The sequence below is a fragment of the Eulemur rufifrons genome, chromosome 7 (assembly GCF_041146395.1).
Source record: "Eulemur rufifrons isolate Redbay chromosome 7, OSU_ERuf_1, whole genome shotgun sequence".
Lineage (NCBI taxonomy): Eukaryota > Metazoa > Chordata > Mammalia > Primates > Lemuridae > Eulemur > Eulemur rufifrons.
The window spans coordinates 229,636,391-229,654,625 of NC_090989.1; the positions used below are offsets into that span (position 1 = coordinate 229,636,391).

General features: G+C 40.9%; 1 protein-coding gene across 2 annotated transcripts in view; it reads left to right on the forward strand.

The window, feature by feature from the left end:
• The window catches only part of KDM4C (lysine demethylase 4C), a 355,559-nt gene that overhangs the window by 27,675 nt on the left and 309,649 nt on the right, over window positions 1-18,235 (forward strand). For both annotated transcript variants that reach the window (XM_069476472.1, XM_069476471.1), the window contains exon 2: window positions 12,776-12,936. Coding sequence is in view for 1 of the 2 variants with exons in the window: in XM_069476471.1 (XP_069332572.1) it covers window positions 12,793-12,936 (144 nt within the window). In the remaining variant the exon portion in view is untranslated. The remainder of the gene's footprint in view (window positions 1-12,775; window positions 12,937-18,235) is intronic.

Genomic DNA, 18,235 nt, shown 5'->3' on the forward strand with positions numbered 1-18,235 from the left:
GGCAACTTTTTCCAGAGTGATTTCGGTGCACTGGTGGAGACAGACATCAGATTGTAGTGGGGACGAGGACTGAGTGGGAGGTGAACTGGACAAAGTGAGTCTAGGCTATGCTCTGTCGAGGTTTGTCTGGAAGGGGTTGGGGAGAGAAGGCTGTAGCTTGGGTGAGTCTAGGAGGGGACATAGTATACAGGGAGTGTTTAAAAATTATTTAGGATAAATTTGAGCATCTGTAGGCAGTGGGAAAGAAGCTAATAGAAGAAATTTAATTTGCATGTCTTTTCTTTTTTTTTTTCCAAAGCCAGCACACAGATGTTACTACAGCCTGGCAATGTGTTAAATTCTTACATTTACATTCTCATTGGAACCTCATCACAATGCAGTCGCATCCGTATTGTTACCCCATCTTACTGATGGGGAAACAGAGGCCTGACTTTCCTGAGGTCACATAGCTACTACATGGAGGAGACTTTTGGGTGGGACTAGAATCCAGTCCGTCTGGCTCTAGGGTGTGTTGTGTCTTTAACTGGCTGCCTCTTAAGTGAGACAATCATAGTTTGAAAGAGATTTATAAAATGATTTAGTTCAACTCCCACTGTGGTGGTAATTTTGTATAAAATGACCTCAGTTTGGCTAAGTCCCTGCTGTGATGTCAATTTAGTTTAGTTGCTCGAAAGGGGAGTAACTGTCCTCTTCTGTTACAGTAACCTTTTGTTTACTCTGGTGTCTTAACCTAAATATTTCTGCATGGCCTAATTACTCAATATGGTTGCTAATCATTGTATTGTTTGAGATGAATGGAAACTTTCATTCATTGGGGAAAGGATGATAGGATTTCTAACAAAACAAATTAGGTGGTTATTGTGTTGCACATGGCACATGCCAAGACTAAATGTAAGTTTATCAGCACGCCCCCTCTCCCATCTCCCTCCCTCCCTCCCTCCCTCCCTCCCTCCCTTCCTTCCTTCCTTCCTTCCTTCCTTTTGAGACAGAGTCTCACTCTTGCCTGGGCCAGAGTGCTGTGGTGTCAGCCTGGCTCACAGCAACCTCAAACTCCTGGGCTCAAGTGGTCCTTCTGCCTCAGCCTCCCAAGTAGCTGGGACTACAGGCATGCGCCACCACACCTGGCTAATTTTTTATATATATTTTCAGTTGTCCAGATAATTTCTTTCTATTTTTTTTTTTTTAGTAGAGATGGGGTCTCGCTCTTGCTCAGGCTGATCTCGAACTCCTGAGCTCAAATGATCCTCCCACCTTGGCCTCCCAGAGTGCTAGGATTATAGGCGTGAGCCACGGCACCTGGCCCCCATTTTCTAATAGTTGCCTACTTAGTGGAAGCTAACTGGTGACAAAGGAACGCACATATTTAGCCATTGACCATTGCAAGTTGAAAGTAATAGTGCAGAGAGTCCACGGGGGAAAAAAAGCGCCAGAGTGTTGAATCTAAAGGGTTCAGTGTCCTAATTTGTGCCATTTAAATGAGAACTTTTCTAATACATTCTCAGGTTAATAATAGAGTATAGATATGTATATAGATTTGTTTTATTTTATATATGTATACATATAAAACATAGTAAAGACCTTTGTTCTAGTTGTGCTGTTGTTCTTTAATCTTATTTTTGTCTTTTGTTACATTATTTTGCTTTTTTGTGCAAATATCCAGTGGCTAGTAGTTGATGCATATAGTTTTTATTCCTCTGTATCATGGGTCTTTTTTCACTCTGTAACAGTCCCTTATCCTCACCCCTGACTGCTCCTCATTGGCTTTTGGAATGTAGACTGGCTCACCTTCAGGATCTGGCATAGTGCTTTCTTGTGGCGATATTCAACTTGTTCCTTTACCCGCTCTATTTCCTGAAACTGGTAGTTTCCATGACTTGGGTTAGCTTCAGATTTACTTTTTTAGGTAAGAATGATTAACACGTGGTGTTGTGTGTTTTCTTTCCATCATATCGTGTCTCGTTATTTCACTGTGATGAGCCTGATTCCTACATTATAAAGCTTACTATTAACTTGTCACCTCGTGATTTTAGCATCCATTGAGGATGGTCCCTTAGATTCTTTATTTTATTAGGGACTATAAAAATGGTGATCTTATATTATAATTCTGTTAATTCTTCTACATTTAGCAGTTGGAAATTTTCTGAAAAGAACTTTATGCCATCAAGTCTTTGCTTAGCCTAAAATATCATTTGTTCAGGAACAGCAAGTTAAAGGCTTGATTCTTTCCCTTTATTTATAAATCTGTGGAGCAATATGTGGATACATTCCAATGGTGACTGATTTTTTAAAAAAGAATATTATAGACTTACAGATTTAAAAATATTTAGTAATGTGTTTATTTCACTATGGACTCATGGTTTCTTGTTTTATTTAATTGGTTATAGTTTATTACTATCATTATTTATTTTGATGCTCAATTTTTCCCAGATGTAGCTAGTGGAAACCCCTTCAAGTTGGATTGTATGTCCTTTAGGCATATCTCCATTGTGTTTTGAGCATTTGTTTACTTTCTAGTACAATAAGATATTCCAGGCTTATCTCCTACTTTCTGTGCTCCAGCCCTGGAGTCAGTCTTTTATCCAAGAAACTCTGGTTCCTTTAAGTAGAGAATGTTATTTAAAAACCAAGATTTGAGAGGTCATGCAACTGGCCCCATTGAACAAATTTCAGTGACCCCTATGTAATCCTCTCCCTTACTAACCACTTGACCTTTTGAGTTGTTTCCTAGAATAGAAATGGTGGATTTTCCGCAAGACAAAAGAGCAGAAATTCTGAAAGCCCCTATACAGACTTCCTGACCCAAGATTCACCATCCCCCACAACCTGCCCCCTATGCAGGTGGCCCTTGGTTAGTTACACCACAGCCTGCCTGCAACCTGGCCTCCATGCATGTGGCTCCTCCTTTAAAAGCCCATGATCTCTGTTAGTCAGAGCTTCTCCTGTTCTCTAGACAAGGCTTCTGTGGTATTAAAAACTCCTTTCTTCCTTGGCAAGCCTCATTGTCTCAGTGATTGGATCTTTCTGCAATGAGCAGCTGGACCTAGATCCAAAACCCCTTGTGGTTTCCACAACACTCATTGCTATTGGAGTGTTGCTGGTCCCAAGGCCTCACAGTGGGCAGAGCTAAGGAATTTTCTGTGTATACATATACGCATGCTATAAATATACATAGTCACATGCACGTATATACATGCACACATATGCACACACACTGTGACTTTACACCAATACCTCCAATTCCAATTCAGCACCACAGGTTAACTCATTTCTTCCCTGTCTATAGTTGTACACTCCTTTCTCTGACATAAAGAACTTGGTTCCCATTGCAAGCCTTTATGTAGTCAGTCTCCCATTGCTGCCACCACGGTTGCATGGATATCCTCTTCACCGCAGCCAGGTTCCAACAGCCTGGATTGGGCCACCATGAGTATCTCTTCTCCCCCAAAGTTCCTATGTCCTTTTGGCATGACACCATCAGTTTTTAAAAAACTTTTTATTTTGAAATAATTTTAGACTTAAAGAAAATTTGTAAAACAGAGCAAAGATGTCCCTCATACCCTTCATCCAGATTTCTCAAATGTTAAAGTTCCAGGCTTATTTTCTCTCGTGTATGTGCACATGCGCTCACTCGCTTGCGCTCTCTCTCTCACCCCTCTCTTGTGGGGTGTATGTGTATGTGTACATAATACCCCTTTCTTAAAAACAAGGGCATTCTCTTATATAACCATGGTGTGGTTATCAAAATCAGGAAATTAATCTTGATACTGTACTATTATGTAAATATACAGATCTTATTCAAATGTCAACATTTGTCTCTCTAGCATTCCCTGAAGCAAAAGAAAAGACAAAAAATTTATTTTTGGTTTGGGATCCAAGGATCCAATCTAGGATTATACATTGTGTTAGTCTTTTAATCTGAAATTGTTTGTCATTCTTTGTCTTTTTCATGACTTTGACATTTTTGAAGAGTACAAAACACTTATCTTTTTTTTTTTTTGAGACAGAGTCTGTCACCTGGGCTAGAGTACCGTGGTGTCAGCCTTGCTCACAGCGACCTCAAATCCGGGCTCAAGTGATTCTCCTGCCTTAGCCTGCCGAGTTGCTGGGACTACAGGCACACACTACCACACCAGGCTGATTTTTTTCTTCACAATCTTCTTGTAGCATTTTCAATAATTTTTTTATTTTTAGTGGAGATGGGGTCCTGCTCTTGCTCAGGCTGGTCTTGAACTCCTGAGCTCAAGCGATCCTCCTGCCTCGGCCTGTCAGAGTGCCAGGATTACAGGGATGAGCCCTTGTGTCCTGCCAAAAACACTTATCTTGAAGAATGTCACTTAATTTGGTCTTTTCTGATATTGTCTCATGATTAGATTTAAGTTATACATCTTCGGCAGGAATGCCACATACGTGATGTTGTGTCCTTCTTAGGACAGCATATCAGGAGGCACATGAGGCACGTGCCATCTAATTTCTCCAGCACTGATGTTCATTTTGCAGTGATGTCTGCCTTCCATTAGCGTTTGATAGCTTGCTTGCTTTCTGGAGCAACATGGTCCAGTCACGTCTTGTAGATTTCTTCTCCCAGATCTAGAACTAGCCTTTTCTTCAAAGATCCCAGGTTCTTTTTATTGGGACGTGGTATGTAGAGACCACAATTTGTATGCACTGGATAATCTTTGCTACTCTGTTATCTTTCTTTCTATGCCCTTTTCTTTGGGCAGTACTGGGAAATACACGGTATTTTAAGAGAAAAAATAATGAGTTCATATTGATATTTCAAATTCTAATTACGTTTTTGTGCAACTTTTTTGATTTTATATGGGTGTCTCTATATTTAAAACGAAAATTTGGTTCCTAGGGACATTGACATTATTACTTATTTGCTGCATATTATATCTGTAATAATTAAAAAATACCAGTATTACTACTAAGAATCTGACAACTAAATGTAACTTAATTTTTTTTTTTCTGTTCTATATCCTCAAAATATATCCTGCTAGGATTTACAGCCTAAATACTGTGATTCAGAATTAGTTAAGCAATTCTTTTCCTTATTTGCTTATGCCACTGACTTTTAATGTATAGTTAGGTTAATTTTTCAGTTTTTAGGACATATTTTTTAAAAATTTAATTTTAAAATTATACAAATGGTTTACATGATTCCAGAGTGAAAAGTATACGTAGAACTACATTCACAGACGTTTTGCTTCCTTCCATGTCTCTGCTTTTCCCTATAGGTGACCGTTTTTATTGGTTTGAATCTCAATCCCTATGCTAAAAGTAGAATATTACAAATTCTGTTGTGTACTTTGCTTTTTACATTTTACAGTATAATTTGGAAATAACTCTGGATTTATACTTCAGGATCTTCCTCATTGCTTTTAGATTACCTCTACTTTGTTCATGAAAGTACCACACTAATTCAACAAGTCCCCTATTGATGGACATTTATAGTACTATAAAAGATAGAGAATGGAAAAAACAGGCAATGGCAGATGTAATTAAAATTTGATCCAATGTGTTTGAAAAATTGATACAAGGTTGAAGTGGACACATAAATTAAATGTTTTGTAAGATTTAGTGCTGGGAGGAAGTTGCAGGTTTGCAATCAGAATCAGTTACTTTGTGGGCATCATGTAAGAAAAATTGCTTCTCCTGCCCCTATATTCAGTCTAGGCCTGAATATAGCCTGACCCAGGAAAGCAGTTACCATGCTGGGTAGAGCCAAGAATGAGTTGTTGGGGCAATTTTGCTGGCTTCAGCAGACTTTTCTGAATACTTGTTCTGGGCTCTTGTTCTTATTATTAGGAAATGACAGCCCAAATGCCTATGTATCTGTTAATCATGCCAGATCTCTGGTGAACAGGAGAAGGAGAAGCCTTAATCAGTTTGCCCAGGAAAACGCCTTTGCCCATTCCCATCCACCAAAGGTGTAAGAGGGATGTGATCAGGATTGTGCGTTGGCCAATATAGATGGCTGGGGAGCACTTACATAATTACCTGTATCACTCCTTCTCAGGAGCCTCCTTTTGGGATGCAGCCTAGGCTCTGAACTGAAGTGAAAGGAACTTCTGCACTGATTCATTTGTTGCCTTGGCTCTTTTGTCCTAGAACTGTCTCTCTGAGTTCATGTTTCCATTCCTAGTCGTGGTTTCTGCAGGCTGGTGGAACAAGATGGAGTGGAGATCTAATGGGACCAAAGGATTAAAGAAAAAGTGTCTGGACCTCTGGGAGAGAAATGAGGCCTGGCTCAGGCAAAAAGAGTCGACAGGCTAAGGGCTTTTCGTTGCGGTGTTGCTTTGTTAGGGCCCAGGCCTGTGGGGACCTGGGACGACAGGAAAGGGCAGCCTTTAAAGCCCTGTGTGATTCAGTACCTGGGTAGTGTGCTAATGGCCCTTTCCCTCCCAAGCCTAGAACCATCTGAGAAAGATGAAGTTAGATGGAAGATGAGAGTATATGAACTTTACTATTGATAAAGCTAAGATTGGAGAATGTGGTCTTCTACTTCTTTCCCTCCAGTCTAGCCCTTGATGCCTGTGTTAGTTTCCTAGGGCTGCTGTAACAATTACCACAAACTTGGATGGCTTAAAACAAGAGAAATTTATTCTCCCACAGTTCTGGAAGGCTAGGAGGCCAAAATCGCAGTATCAGCAGGGCCATGCTTTCTCTAAAGGATCCAGGGAAGAATGTGTTCTATCCCTTTCTCTTAGCTTCTGGTGTTTGCCAGCAGTCCTTGGCATTCCTTGCCTTACCACAGCCTGAGTGCAATATCTGCCTCCATCTTCACATGGTGTTCTTTCTTCTGTGTCTGTCTCTTATCTTCTTAAAAGTACACCGGTCATATTGGATTAAGGCCCACTGTAATTGACTATGACTTTATCTTGATTACATCTGCAAAGACCCTGTTTCCAAATAAGGTCACATTCAAAGGTAGTGGGAGTTAGGTTTCAACATGTCTTTTTGGGAGACACAAGTCAACCCATTACGATGCCCAACCAAGCAGGAGCTTGCTTGGCTCACCGTGAGGTTAAACCTAGTGAGCTGCAAAGTTGGAACTAAAAGGCTGGACATCCATCTGCCTCAAGCAGGGCCCAGGTTCATTCTTTTTTTAGCCTAATGCACTATCTGCTAAACTGGTGAGTGCTGTATCTTCCAGGGGCTGTGCTTTATGGTAGATCTTAGAATTGTTCTCTTCAGAGGTATAATAGTTATTAATAGTAGTGTAGATCAGTTCCATGGAAGGCCTTGGTTTTTTCTTTTTTTAAGAGACAGAGTCTCGCTCTGTTGTCTAGGGTAGAGTGCCATGGCCCAGTGGCCTGATCATTGCTCACTGCCGCTGTGAGCTCCTAGGGTCAAGCGATCCTTCCACCTCAGTCAGCCTCCTGAGTGGCCAGGACCACAGGTGTGTGCTACTATATTCAGCTATTTTTTAATTTTTTTGTAAAGGCAGGGAGGGTCTTGCTGTGTTGCCCAGGCTGGTTTCAAACTCCTGGCCTCAAGCTATCCTCCCACTTCGGCCTCCCAAAGTGCTGGGACTACAGGTGTGAGCCATTGTGCCTGGCATGACAGGCCTTGTTGAAGAAACTAATATTCACATGATGAGAGCCATCAGTTTTTAGCTCACAGAAGTTGTTTAAATAAGAGAATACAAATAAGAAATACAAGACACAAGGAAAGCAATATAGCATATAACGTGATATTTGGCAGGAAAGCACCAGCCTCGTTTTTTTTTTTTATTACCAAATAAAAATGTATTATCATTGGAATGTGAAGTGTAGATATTTTTCCTTTATGATAATGTAAACAGTTTCAAAAATGAAGATGGGAGGAAGTTATATAAGTATGAGTTAGTGCTGGACTTTTCTTCACTTAATAGAAAAGATTTTTAGCTCATTAAAAAAATTCTTAGATTACTTGCAATAAATATGGTTATTTGCTTTAGGTGGTCTCAGAAATATTAAAGGCCAGCTTTATAGAAGCAAATTAACAAAGTTAGCATGAGAGATATTGTTGTTATTCACTTTGGGGACTCAATCTCAAAAGAAGGGTAGCAGCTGGGCGTGGTGGCTCACACCTGTAATCCTAGCACTCAGGGAGGCTGAGGCGGGCGGATTGTTTGAGCTCAAGAGTTCGAGACCAGCCTGAGAAAGAGCGAGACCCCGTCTCTACTAAAAATAGAAAGAAATTATATGGACAACTAAAAATATATATAGAAAAAATTAGCCAGGCATGGTGGCGCATGCTGATAGTCCCAGCTACTCGGGAGGCTGAGGCAGGAGGATGGCTTGAGCCTAGGTGTTTGAGGTTGCTGTGAGCTAGGCTGATGCCACGGCACTCTAGCCCGGGCAACAGAGTGAGACTCTGTCTCAAAAAAAAAAAAAAAAAAAAAAGGATAGCATTTGAAAAAATGATTATTGCATCACCTTCAGCTAAAAATCATGGTGTTGCTTATTGCAAAATATAACAGGAAACATTAGGAAATGCTTCCACTGTTTCCCAGAAACATTACTGCAAGAGCATTTTAAACTTATATTTCTTCTTGTCTCAGAGAAACAAAAGTAAAAGAGAAAGAGGAGGGGCCGGGAATTTAATTGCATTAGCATGATTAAGTTTAATGATGATAGACGTGGACTAGAAACTCAGCAGAAACTTTATACATTCTAAGCATAAAGAATATAAGTAGGCAATCAAAAACAGAAATCAGAAGGGTTATGTGTGTTCAAAAATGATCAGTGTTACTAATAATCAAAGAAATGAAACTCTTGTTTTTTAAAATCTAGCATTTGGATCTCAGAGCACTTAAGGAGCTCCAGGTCAAGACCAGAAAGAAATGAAATTTAACCCTAGATATTTTTTGCCTATCATGTTGGCAAAGATCTAGGTGGTGGGGTCAAAGTTAAGTTTTTAGATACTTTAACATATTTAAAAATTTATGATGGTCATGTATTAACTTTGTAGATTGAGAAAGGTCTAAAACCTAAGCTAACTAGGTCTTTAATATATGTACCTGATTTGTAGGTAGAATTAGTTTTGTGTAATCAAGGGAGTAGTGATGCTAGGAAGGGGCAAAGTATATTTCTCAGACCAATTAGCAAACTAGGTCAAGGGCTGAGGTTTGATACCAATTTGCTGCATGTCTTAACGGTCTCCATGCCTTAGTTTCTTGTCAGAGCCGTTGTTCTGTAGCTTAGACCAGAAATCTTGACTCTTGTTTCTCTCACTTCTGTCAGGAATTTTGTTCAGAATATATCTGCAATCTTCTCAGCTCTCTCTGCCCACCACGGAGCCATGCCACCATCTCATCTTGCCTGGGTTAGTGCACATTGCTTCCTTGCTGATCTCTCTGCTTGCAGCCCTGTCCTTTTAGACACAAGAGCCAGAATGAGATTTTTTCCTTTCTTTTTTTTGAGACAGAGAGAGTCTTGCTCTGTTCCCTGGGCTAGAGTGCTGTGTCATCAGTCTAGCTCACAGCAACCTCAAACTCCTGGGCTCAAGTGAACCTCCTGCCTTGGCCTCCTGAGTAGCTGGGACTACAGACATGTGCCACCACGCCCGGCTAATTTTTTCTATTTTAGTTGCCCAGCTAATTGCTTTTTATTTTTAGTAGAGATGAGATCTCTTTCTTGCTCAGGCTGGCCTGGAACTCCTGACCTCAAGCTGTCCTCCCGCCTCAGCCTCCCTGAGTGCTAGGATTACAGGCACAAGCCACTGTACCCGGCCCAGAATGAGATTTTCAAAATGTAAGCCAGCTCACTTCTCTGCATCAGATTGTCCAGAAGGGTGGTAGTGTCGTCTCTTTGGATGGAAATGGATGTTTGAGTATGAAGAACTAGATAACAAGAAGGGGGGGAAGCCTTCAATTACTTCTCGTGTCAGTCATAGTACATGCCAAACTCCTTTACTCCTCAGCCTCACCCCTCACCATTCTTCCCCTTGCTCACTGAGTAGCAGCTATACTTAACTCCTTGCTTTTCCTTGAAGAGCCCAAGAGGCTCTTTCCTTGTTGTTGCCTCAGCCCAAAATGCTCTTTTCCATGTGTCCGTATGATTACCTCCCCCTTCAGGTCTCTGCTTCTCTGCTGTGCCTTCCTTCGCCTACCCTGTGTACCACAGCAAGCCTGTCCCTTGCACTCTATCCGCCTTCCCCTGGGTTCCTCTTCATAGCACATACTACTTACTTACTGTGTATTTCACTCCATCAGCGTTGAGACGTTGTTTCATTCTCTGATGAATACCTGCCCAGCTTTTAGGCATTAGATAACTGTTGAATGACTGGCTGGACTTCCAATTTCTTCTTTAGTGGCTTATTCCTCTGCCTAGAGAAATCCTCAGGCCACCCTTGTTGTTGGCTCAGGGAAAAGGAACTCTGCCTTCTGTGTACCAAATGTTTCTAAAAAGGTAATATGTGGGCTTCCCTTTTCTCACTGCTCAGATTTTTCTATTCTAATATTCTTTACCAGTCATGCAAATGAATCTGTTTTCTAAGTAACTTTACTGTGTTTGGGACCAATTCTTTCCTCTTCCTGAATTTGTTATCATTTTATGTAAATATGTTAGCACTTGGCACTTATTCCTTCATTCAGCTGGCAAATAATTATTGCAGCAGATATTGTGAGCCAGGCTGGGTGCCAGACTTAAAGAGATGGTGAGTCTGCCTTTCCCTGGAGGACGTGATGGCTCAGTGGGTGGTCGGAAGTGCCAACAGTTGAGACAGGCTGTAATGAGGATTGCAAAGAGGGAGGTGGGAACACAGGAATGGTTCACCCAGGCCTCTTCCAGAGGGTTGGGAAATCTCAAGGGTGGGCAGGAGTTTGCCAGGTGAGGAGGAAGCAGGCATAGGCTGTTCCAATAACTTGTGCAAAGGCACAGAGAACTTTACTTGTGTACAGAGGCACAAGTCAGTATTATTGGAGCACAGACTACAATGCAGGCAGTGATGTGGACGAGGCCACAATAGTTGGGCTAGGGCCAGATCCAGACGCCTGTCAGGGACCATGTGGTCACTGTATATAGAGAGACTTCTATAGTGCAGCCCATGGCCTTGGCTGCGTGCTCCTGTGTACGTGTGAAGGGAGGCGGGTAAGGAGGTAGCCTGGAAGCTTTTTTTTCTTTGCATGCCCCCTTCCTGAGGCAGGGAGAATCCAGAATATTTTCTGCCATGTATTAATACATCTCTGTGCAGATTATTTTCTCGTTTGGATTATAAACTCCTAAAGGGTGGTGGGGTTTAATTTTTATGTTCCTCATCCCTCACATTGTGGAATAGATACTAATTTAAGCTTTCTTTAACCTAATGATGACTGTGTTGCTATCTGTAGCCCTGCTCTGTTTTCACCTCTTGTTAACTCATAACATGTTTTCTCCTTTTATCCACCCCGTCCCCCCTTCCCAATTTTCTTTCTGCCAGGCAAATTAAATTTATTGAAAAAAAAAAAAAAGGAAAAAGAAATTTGTTCTGATAGGATTTGTTGTCTGAGCTGTCAGATGCTCAGGTCCTAATGAACCCGGAGGTGGGCAGAGGCAGTGTCTCCAGCGCTGCTGCTTCGCCTTCGCGTTCCCTGTGCCCGTCACTTGCTGGGCGCTCAGTACGTGTTTGTTGAAGGAATCATCCTGTCGATTGACAGAAAGATTAAGTCCAAGTTTTCATAGCAAAACTTACCGCCAACTTTTCTTCGTTAATCTCTTGTAATCGGCCGGGCGCGGTGGCTCACGCCTGTAATCCTAGCTCTCTGGGAGGCCGAGGTGGGCGGATCGTTTGAGCTCAGGAGTTCGAGACCAGCCTGAGCAAGAGCGAGACCCCGTCTCTACTAAAAATAGAAAGAAATTATATGGACAGCTAAAAATATATACAGAAAAAATTAGCCGGGCATGGTGGTGCATGCCTGTAGTCCCAGCTACTCGGGAGGCTGAGACAGGAGGATCGCTTGAGCCCAGGAGTTTGAGGTTGCTGTGAGCTAGGCTGACGCCACGGCACTCACTCTAGCCTGGGCAACAGAGTGAGACTCTGTCTCAAAAAAAAAAAAAAAAAAAAAAATCTCTTGTAATCTTTGCTTTCTAAGCTCCAGACACATTAAACTTCTTCCATTCCTGCAATACTTCCAAATATTTCCACTGTGGAATGTTCTTTCTCTCATCTGGCCAACTCCTGTACTTTCTTATAACTCCTAACTCCGCCCCTTTCTGGGGAAGTGATTTCCCATTAACCCAGGTGGAGTTAGTTTTTCCTTCCTGTGTATATTTTTGTAGTGAAGTTTGTTCAGCCTCTAGACAGTGAGCTTGGAAGGTGAAGACAAATCTCACCCCTCTCTGTGTTTCCAGTACTTTAGCTTGATGCCTATTTTGCTGAATGAATGGTTTGTAAATTATTATAGGAAAGTATGTTATGACAATCTGTAAATTCTGTTCTGGGGATGTTGAACCTAGTCTAGGCCTTTATATAGGTGCACGTGTGTGTCTTTTCAGAAGTGGTACACGGGAGCAGCATCTTGTAAACTTCCAAAGGTAGAAAACTCGTTTTTACTTGGGAGAATTCTGAGGAGGCCGGAGCACAGTCAGGACAGGAATTCAACGACAGGAATAGGAACTTGGCAGGAGGAGCAGTTAGAGGCTCTTCTTCTTTCAGGAGTCCAGAGAGAGGTGAGAGAGTTTCCCTAGGAGTGGGAAGTCACTAGAGAGAAGAGTTCCTGCTGGGGAGCTTCCATGCCATTTGAGAGAAGTGACCACTGACCCTAAGCACAGAATAATTCAGTATGATGACCATGTTGTCTTCATTGCAGAGACTGCCCTCGCTGTCATGGAGGTGGCCGAGGCGGAGAGTCCTCTGAACCCCAGCTGTAAGATAATGACCTTCAGACCCACCATGGAGGAGTTCCGGGAGTTCAACAAATACCTTGCATACATGGAGTCTAAAGGAGCCCATCGAGCAGGACTTGCAAAGGTGATTATCCTCAGATCTTTTAAATAAAAAACGATCACTTGGCATTTAAATTATGCTCTTAGTTGTCATGATGTGAGATACTGGTTTTTCCAAAGGAAGATATTTGCAAAATCTTTGCTTTTGTTAATACATGTGGAACATTTGATTTTTCCAAAGAATAATTATTTTTCTTCTAACTATACTAGTTTGTCTTCTGGGCTGTGGGCCAAGTGAGCAGTGGGCAAGCTAGTGAGCAAGCAAAGCTTCATCTGTATTTACAGCCACTCCCCATTGCTGGCATCACCGTATAAGCTCCACCTCCTGTCAGATCAGTGGTGGCATTAGATTCTCATAGAAGTGTGAACCCTACAGTAAACTGCATGCGAGGGATCTAGGTGGTGCACTCCTTATGAGAATCTAATGCCCGATGATCTGAGGTGGAGCTGAGGCAGTGATGCTAGCACTGGGAAGTGGCTGAAAACACAGATTATCATTACCAGAGAGGTTTTACTGCACAATAAACGTAATGCGCTTGAATCATCCTGAAACTATCCCCATCCCCATGGAAAAATTGTCTTCTATGAGACCGGTCCGTGGTGCCAAAAAGGTTGGAGACCAATGTTCTAAGGGTTTTTTTTTTTTTTTTTCCCCTAAATCAAGGGTGGCTCATAGAAGCCAAAGAAATCGATGTATGGGTTATAGAGGTGTGAGAGTATTCTAGTTTTCATTAGTTTCTCATAGAGGATAGTTATTAACCTGAAGCTTGATAACTATTCTCCTTCCTCTCTTCTTTCCTCCTCTTTTCCTTTTTTTTTTTTTTTTTTGAGACAGAGTCTCGCTCTGTTGCCCAGGCTAGAGTGAGTGCCGTGGCGTCAGCCCAGCTCACAGCAACCTCAAACTCCTGGGCTCAAGCGACCCTACTGCCTCAGCCTCCCGAGTAGCTGGGACTACAGGCATGTGCCACCATGCCTGGCTAATTTTCTCTCTATATACTTTTAGTTGGCCAGATAATTTCCCTCTATTTTTTTTTTTTAGTAGAGACGGGGTCTCGCCCTTTCTCAGGCTGGTCTCGAACTCCTGACCTCGAGCTGTCCACCTGCCTCAGCCTCCCAGAGTGCTAGGATTACAGACGTGAGCCACCGTGCCCGGCTTTCCTCTTTTCCTTTTGTGTTTTTCTTTTCCTTGTTTTTCATTTTTTTGAAAGAATAGGTTTATTGAGATATAATTTACATACCATACAATACACTCATTTAACATGTGCAATTCGGTGGTTTTTAGTATATTCACAGAGTTGTGCAACCATCACCTCTTTTGAATTCCAAAACATTTTCATCACCTCAGAAAGAAAACTGCATGCATTAAGCAGGCATTCCCCATTCCCTGCAGTTCCCCTAGCCCTAGGCAACCACAGTTCTACTTTTTCTCTCTCTAGATTTGCCTCTTCTGTTTTCTTTTTAGTTATTTGTTCACCAAATGTGGAGAGTGTCTACTATGTGCCAGGCACTGTGTCAGGTGCTCGGGGGACAGAACAGATGAAGTTCCTGCCCTTATGGAGCTTATATTCCAGTGGTAGCATTTTAGGATGATGATAAGGACATTTATGCAGAGACCTAAAGAATGAAAAGAAACCCCCCTTTTCAAGATGTGGGAGCAGAAAGAATAGTAAGTCCAGAGGAATGGAGGCTGACCTGGACTTTGTGTGTGGGAGGCAGAGAAGGTGGTCAGTGGAGTTGGGGTTCAGTGAGGAGGGGGAAGAGGGTTGGAAGTTCAGATGAAGAGCGGGCCAGATGGTATTGGGCTTGTCTGGCCATACAGAGTAAGGCATTGGGGGTTTTATTCTCAGTGTAGTGGGAGAGGAAGACCTGGTAGTTGGTGGCTATTTATTTCTTTTTCTATATTTGTGACATTATTTTGAAAAGTTCACACTGGCTTCTATGTGAAGAATAAATTTGATGTTGGGGGCAGAACGTAAGTAGGGTGTCTTGACAGGGGTAGTTATGTGTATCTAGTGAGGAGCTGAAGGTGGCCCAGACCAAAGGTGAGAGTAGTCGCCTTTGGTTTAGATGTGTTTGAAAATACTCATCTTTTCTTATTTTTATAGGTGTCAGATAATATTCTTAAAAAAAAATGATGCTGGTTACTTAAGAACTGTGGGTTTAAATGATATCCTCAGGGTTATAGGGGTGGCCAGTAAAATGCTGAGGACTGCACTGCACATTTGGACGCATAGATCCAAAGTTAGAGCTTTGAAAGAAAGATTGTCTCTATAATTCATCCTCTGGCCTGCAACCTGAGATGGTTTGTGTGTCCCTTCTATAATGGAAATCTGTTATAATTTAAAAATTTCCCTTGGAAGAGTATATTTTATTGCACTTATTTCAATTTATGATTGTTCTAAATGTTAAATTTATAATCTGGGTTTCTGTTGACTTGTCATTATCACAACATAAATCCCTGAGTCCTGACAGAGCGTGCTGCCAGGCTGAACCACTTAAGTGTGCCTGTGTTAAAGGGTTTTCCTTGAAGTTCCCATCTCTGCTGTGAAGGTCATATAGCATAGAGAGCAGACTGTAGTTCAGGAGAGAACTTAGAACCACAGGGACTGGTGTTCAAGTCCTCCTGCAAATGGACCTGATGCTACTTGGTAACGCAGTTCTTTACTGTCCCTGGCAAGTTTCTTGGGCCCTCTAATTTTGTTATGTACCCTGTTAAGGTTCAAGTCCTTTCTGGAAAAGTTTTAAAAGTTGGAGATACTGAGTTAATTAGGGGTGGGTGAGAGATAAGAAAAAGGAAGATAAAGAGAAAACAGAGAATGTAAAGGTTTTTAATGAATTTTTCAGATGAGCTTTCTTAGTTTAAATTCTTTATTGGGTTAGCTCTTTAAAAATCTCAATTTTGGAATCTCAACACCTACAGACTGTTGTTGGGGAGAAAAAACATTCTTTAGTTGAAGATAATGTATTATTTCAGAATCATTTAACAGACATAATTTTTGTCATGAACTTGTAATGGGCTAGCAAAGATTTGGGCTTTATGTGAGCAGAAGTTGGATGACTGTCCCTTGTCTTCTCCGGGTTCTGAATGCAGTCCTTTGTCCTGTTTTCTCCCCGCTTTGTTTCTTGAAAACATATACTATGTTCCACTGAGATTAGTTTAATGTCCTATGGTCGGGTGGCACGTTTAGTAACTTGAGAGGAGGGAGCAGCAGGCGCCCTCACAAGGGAGCCCCAGGTCCATAGAGTACACCTGTGCTGCTGCTGGCCTTCTGTAACAGAATAAAGGTAATGAGAATTACAATTACAAAACACACCTGAGTCCAGATTCGCCCTTTTTTTCTCCCTCTCCCTCCCGCCCCCCATTTTTTTTTTTTTAAAGTGAGACTCATTGAGAAAGTTGGAGACATTCATTTATTTAATCCTGTGACAATTTCCTGTTATTACTAGGAATACAGTGAACTGTTTGTTTCTAATAATTTTTGTCATTTATGTCAAGTCACAAAAGCTCAGTTTTATCTACTTTCCCTTTTGTTCTGAAAGTTGTAGTAAGGTAGTTGGTTTGCTTCTGGGAACACCCTGGGAAACAGAGCTTCCCATGAGGTTCTTTATTAATGCATTATTGACAACATTTAATGAATTGGCCTTAATTTATAATTTGAGGAAATTGGTTGAATAGTTCTAATAGTAGTGACTTTGGCCTTTGATTATAGTCTGTCTTGCTTTTTCTCTTCTCAATATTTTTTAGATTTAACTTTTATTTCTAGAGTGAGAGGTTTGACACCCTCTCTGTTTATAAAGTTGTTGGTCAAGTTGGGAAAGAGAAAAGAGTGACGGTCTGTTTAAATGTAAAGCTCATATTGTTTTTGTGGAAGGAGATAATGATGAACCTTTTTTGTGTAGAAAATGGGTGAAGCTTGTCCCGGGCAGCAGTGTGGACATGGATTGTCCTGAGCCATGGCTATGCACATTAGGTAGTTTCATGAACAGCCCAGGGAGTGCAGAGATGTATCTGCACACAGGTGAAGAAAGACTGTTCTTCCTTCTCCTGCTCCTCCCTCCGTAGGTAGATGGTAATAATAGCAATTTATTACAAGGTATGTAGTGAAAATACAGACTTTTAGCTGGAATTTTTCCATAGGGAGCAGGGGCCAGGATGGGTTTTGGGGAATGGTGATGTAAAATATATATTCTGTTTTGACATTATCAGGAAGGTAAACTTCAGGAGGAATGGCTTTCTTTCATTTAGATTCATTAAATATAAAGGCTTAACTTTTACATTTAACATTTATATTTTGAAGACCTAAGTTTGTTGTGTTTTCCTATGTAAGAAATCTCATGTTTTAACATTTAAAATTATGGTTCAAAAACAAAATTTTTGTTATAGACCTGAACTTACGAATTTTGAAAATGTTTTTTGAACATATGTGCAAAGTAGACACAAGGTGGTGATATTTGGATTTTTGAAAATTTATTGTATGCCTTGCTTCTCTATCTTTAGAAATTGCTATAAAACTTTTTTTAATGGGTAATTGCCTTGTTTTTTACAAGACAGGAAAACATATTTAACTCTAAACATAATGTTTTTATCTAATCTAAACATAATATTATGAGACTCTGTCTCAAAAAAATAAAAAACATAATATTATTTTTGATTATGGATATATTTATCTCAAAAGAGGAGCCTGAATAAATCTTTTATTTTTTTGAATTACTCATACTTATTTGTGATGAAAAAAGTTAATTTTTATAACACTTTTTTTTTTTTTTTGAGACAGAGTCTCACTCTGTTGCCCAGGCTAGAGTGCCATGGTGTCAGCCTGGCTCACAGCAACCTCAAACTCCTGGGCTCAAGCAATCCTACTGCCTCAGCCTCCCGAGTAGCTGGGACTACAGGCATGCGCCACCATGTCTGGCTAATTTTTTTCTATATATATTTTTAGTTGTCCATATAATTTCTTTCTATTTTTAGTAGAGACAGGGTCTTGATCTTGCTCAGGCTGGTCTTGAACTCCCAAACTCAAACAATCCGCCCGCCTCAGCCTCCCAGAGTGCTAGGATTACAGGCATGAGCCACCATGCCTTGCCTTATAACACTTTTTAAATATAACCCCTTTCCCTTTCAGTATCTTAACAAGAGAATGTATTAATAATATGGCTATCCATATTCATCTAGTGTGATTGTACATATTCTTTTAAAATATTGTCTATTTTCAGTAACATACACTATGAATATATATATGTAGATACAGTCTTTTAATACTTTTGTACACATATTCTAAGTGCATATTTGCATAGAGGTCTCTACACTCATTTTAAACTAACAT